Consider the following 4,873-nt stretch of genomic DNA (forward strand, 5'->3'; position numbering starts at 1 on the left):
AAGTATCCAATCATCATTCTTATATGTTTTATACAATGTATATGGATTAATTATTTTATATTCCGTTTCAATCAATTATTGTTTAGGGATTGTGGAGTGCATGTTGCAGCCTTCGCGGAGTTTCTGAGCACTATTGGAGAGATTACACAAAAAACACCACTTGATGCCACTCTTCTCCATCAAAGATATGGTGCTCTGTTATGGGACTATGCTATGCGCAAGATAGATGCTGATGCAATAAGCGAGAGTGAAGCACATTCAAAGATTGAAAGGCAAATCTTTGAGTCGGAGGCAAAGATGCAGATAGTTTTAGAATAGCTTTAGGTTTTTTTTTTTTGAGTTTAGCTTGAACAATAATACTGATTGTAGTGGTTTTGGTCGTAGATGCTATTTACTTACATGCTGAAATTTGGTTAAGTTTGCTTGAACAAGTTTTAGTTAACGCACATGTTAGTTACAATTTCTGAAACTTTATGTATGTTGAATGATTTTTGTTAATGCCAATTTTTGAATTGTATTCAGCTGCATAAGATCAGCTTTATCTTGCAGTATTAAGCAGTTGTATTTAGTTGTAATATTCTGTTTAGCTTATTGTATTAATCTATATTATTCAGTTCAATTCAGTTGTATTAAAGTGTATTTATCAGTTGTCTACAGTTGGTATGCAAGTATATTCAGCTGCATCCATTCAGATGTAACTTTGAATTGACTAGAAACAATACAAGTTATATTGATTAACTTGTATTTAGTTGTATTATTCAACTGTATTCAGCTGTATTTTTCTCTGATTTCATATGTATTCAGCTATAGTCAATTTAATTGAACTGTAGTATTAACCTATAGTCAACATTATTGAACATGTTGTATTCAAATGTATTGAACAATTGAATTACCTATATTCATCCAATGTCAGTTAAATTCAACTGTTTCAACCAGCTGTCCAGATCTGTATTCAACTGTATTACATTGTATTCCTCCAAAGTCAATTGAATTAAACTGTATTATTAACCTATATTCAACTATGTTCAACATGTTGTATTCACCTATATTAAGGAATTGATATAGTTGTATTCAACTATACTAAGATACTCTCACAGCCAAATCATATATATTTATATATATAAAAATACTTCAACTAAATAAATTCAGAAAATATTAACGAAAGTCATTCCACAATATATTACTTCGAAAAAAGAATTCATTATAGCTGATAATGTCATAATAAATGTTGAGAAATTGTCGAGTCACCAATACATGTCAGAATACAACTATTTATTACGTGGAGCATTCCTACAAGTTCGCTTGTTATGTCCTCCCTACCCACATATGCTACATGAATGTTGATTTTTCGGCAACAACAATTCACTTAAATTCTTGTCGCGCTTCTTCTTTGGCCTTCCAGGAGGTCTTTTCCATTTGGGTGGTAGTACAACCTCCTCTGCAACATGCTCTGGTATATTCCAATTATTTTTGTTCGGTAGCGGGTACACTGGCACATCGCATGTCATTACAATTGTACTTGGCTTGTAATAGCTAGAGCAATATTCTTCAGGCATTAAAAACTTGCTCTTCAATACAGCCCAAGCATGTGGGCATGGCAATTCATCAATTTGGAATCTCCCACAAACACATTTTCTCTCGAGCAGGCAGACTGTGTAATTCCCCCCACCATCGTTAACAGTATATAAGTATTCAGTTGAGGGTACCACCTACATTTAAAAACAGAAATATAAGTTTTGAACACATTTACATGAATTAACAAATATATACTACTGAGTTAAATGGTTACTATCAACTTCAAAAATTGCAACTTCATCCAATTTCAGTTAAATTCAGCTGATTCCAGCAACTGTATGCAACTGTATTACTCTACAGTCTGCATTTGTATGCATTTGTATTCAACCTTTTTTTAGCAACTGTATTCAGGTATTTCCAATCAATTTAAACTGTATCAATCACCTGAATTCCATTGTAATCATTATCACGTGCATACAGTCTTAATAATAACATGTATTTACCTGTATTCATCTATATTATTTACTAGTTCAAGCAAATATTCATAAAAATTAACGGGTAGTTCTGCCTAAAAAAAATGTATTCAGTTGTATACAACAATGCCATAAAAAATTAACTTACAGTCATACGGGTACACATGGTCTCATTCAACTCCAGCATTTCCTGGTATTTTTTCCCAAGCGTCTTGTATGTTTGAGTAGCTTCTTTACGGTTACTACAATTCCAACGACCAAACATCTTCCTAACTTCTTCGAGGAAGTCATATATTGGCAATTCCCTTGCTGAAACTAGTGCTGCATTGATTGACTCAACGATATTTGACGTCATTGTCCATCCCCTGTTAACAGGTGCATACAACCTAGCCCACTTTTCGTAACCAACTAACTCTAAGTATTCTTTCACCCTAATATCTACCTTCTCAACCTTCTCCATCAGACTATCAAATTCAGTTTGTGTGTATGCTTTTGCCATCGAGAAGTATATCTCACTCAACTTGGTATGACTCTTTTTGAATTTCTTGTATACGTTATTCCATAGATGCCATATGCAAGCACAATGCAGTAAATCCGGATATACTCTCGATACAGATTTAATGATGCTCTCATTTCTACCCGAAACAATGCACATGTTTTCCCTTACACCGTATGCTATCTTGAATTGCTCAAAGAACCACGTCCAAGCAGCATCGTTCTCTGAATCAATAACACCATATGCTAGTGGCAATATATGACCTGTTTAATACAATTGAATATAATTGTTTTTAAATACATGTTTTCAAATGCTTTAAATATTAACAAATTGTATTATTATTGAGGTACTCACCTGCACCATCCAACGTGCTTGCAGAAACGAATGTCCCGGTGTAGTAGGATTTTAGATGACTTCCGTCCACTACAACAATTGGTCTACAATGATCAAACCCCCTTATAAATGCATACAATGATATATACACGTACATGAATTCATTCTTTGACGATTTTTCCATTCTTATGTGAGAACCTGGATATGTCTTATCCATTGTATATAAGTATCCTGGTAATTTTTTGTATGAATCAGCCGGTTCACCTCTAAGAAAATTCATTGCCTTTTCTTTAGCCCTCCACGCCAACATGTAGCTAACATCAACACCTAGATCTGATTTCACGTCATCAATAATGTCCCTCGGAGTGTATTTCCTCTTATGGTTTGTAAGCTTTGTCCTTATAATACCACTTATAAGGCTGCTACTAGCCTGCCACTGCTCGTACACTTTATCCTTCAGCGGACATGTATGGTTGTCATTGAATTCTCTCACCTTGAATAATTCCGATTTGTTAATGCTTGAAGCCTTAAACCTCCAATCACAATCTTCTGAAATACATATTAATTCATAGCTGGAAAGAAAAGTTCATACATCAGACAACTTAACGAATCTGACATATATACTTCCTATTCATAAAGTACCAAATTGATATTTGTGTATATGTAATTTTGTATACTAACGAATTCCAATATTGTTAGATGTGATTAAATACAATAAATACAACTAAATACATTTGTATGAATAATCAAACACTTAGTAACATTATAGACATAATATGAAAATAATCATAGCCACTGTTGTATTTTTTCAATAGTAAAATACACCTGAATACATATTATTAAGAATACTAAACAAATATAAATTTTCAAAGGTGTTCATCATCTGGAGGAAACACACAACTACAACTAAATACAACAAAGTTAAACAAACATCAAACCTGACAGCATTAGACCGATCAACACGGAATTGAAACCTTTGAGCTATAGCATAATTCTTCATCACCTCTTTCAATGTAGCCTTATCCTTATACACTTGTCCAGCCATAACCTCCTTTTGATTAGTTTTTGAAATTATCAAATCCTTATGGAGTTCGAACACTCCAATCGCTTCTCCTGAATTGGCAAGTTCTATAGCTAGTGTATCATCTGTATCAGAATCATACATTTGAACTGCTTCGTCTATCTGCACAATGTCGCCTTGATTTAAACCATCTCCGGAGATAAGCTCTTTTTCCATAGTTGTAATGCACAGAGGATACATCCCAAATTCTCTGTTATCTTTTTTCAATTTTACATACACTCTGTAACCCATATCATTGTGTATTTCCATTGGCGTGCGATTGCCTTCAACATTGTATTGTATTTTAATGGTATTTGTGCTCAAATCTATACCCAGTTGATTAGAAATTGAACCAACTAGATCATTAAAGGAAGCATACTCCTTAATCAGTATTCCCTCAATGGAAAAGTCGATATAATTGCCCTCATCGTTCCACTTTCCAGAATGACGCAACAAAACTGTCAAGCTTGCCATATATATAGAAGAGTTATACCTTCTTCTGTATATAATTTGTCGCAATCGATAAGGAGGAGAAGAAAATCGCACAATATAGAAGCAAGTTGCTCTGTTTCTTCGCTTCTTTCACGTTTCTGTATTTCTGACTTTGAGAAGAATACAGATTGATGGGATAACTTTTAAGTTTGTTGAGTAAAATTAGGGAAATCAGAATTGATTTGATTTCCTTCCGTTTTTAACATCTTCGTCGTCCCAGATATTGCGCAGATACGTTACGTATTTAGCGCTACATACGTTTGAATACAAGTAAATACATATCAGGATTATCTGGATTTCCTTTTTGTACGCCCCTAATTTTTGTTGTATTATTAAATACACTACCTTAAATACATTAAATACATTATATAATTGCATAAAAGATATCTATAGGACGTAATGTAGCAAAGAGTTTTTATTAATGGCTAATTAGGACTAAAAGATGGTGCTTTGTGAAAATTATAACGAAAATTTCCCTATTCAATAAGTATGTAGTGTATACTA

At 33.4% G+C, this 4,873-nt stretch overlaps 1 protein-coding gene across 1 annotated transcript; it reads right to left on the reverse strand.

The window, feature by feature from the left end:
- Window positions 1-1,316: 1,316 nt before the first annotated feature.
- Window positions 1,317-4,351, reverse strand: LOC107799149 (uncharacterized). Its single transcript, XM_075218812.1, has 4 exons — window positions 3,756-4,351; window positions 2,839-3,389; window positions 2,137-2,747; window positions 1,317-1,709 (listed from the first exon to the last, which is right to left on the reverse strand). The coding sequence occupies exons 1-4, from the start codon at window positions 4,349-4,351 to the stop codon at window positions 1,317-1,319; spliced, it is 2,151 nt and encodes a 716-aa protein (XP_075074913.1).
- Window positions 4,352-4,873: the final 522 nt, after the last annotated feature.

This window comes from Nicotiana tabacum, chromosome 7, assembly GCF_000715075.1.
Source record: "Nicotiana tabacum cultivar K326 chromosome 7, ASM71507v2, whole genome shotgun sequence".
NCBI classification, from domain to species: Eukaryota; Viridiplantae; Streptophyta; class Magnoliopsida; order Solanales; family Solanaceae; genus Nicotiana; species Nicotiana tabacum.

Bases quoted from the DNA above. Each gene is read 5' to 3' on its own strand.
- LOC107799149 (XM_075218812.1), bottom strand. From the start codon at position 4,351: ATGGCAAGCTTGACAGTTTTGTTGCGTCATTCTGGAAAGTGGAACGAT. The intron at 3,390-3,755 runs GTTTGATGTTTG...TTTTCTTTCCAG, and splicing joins GATCGGTCTAATGCTGTCAG to CTATGAATTAATATGTATTT. The intron at 2,748-2,838 runs GTGAGTACCTCA...TGTATTAAACAG, and splicing joins AAGCACGTTGGATGGTGCAG to GTCATATATTGCCACTAGCA.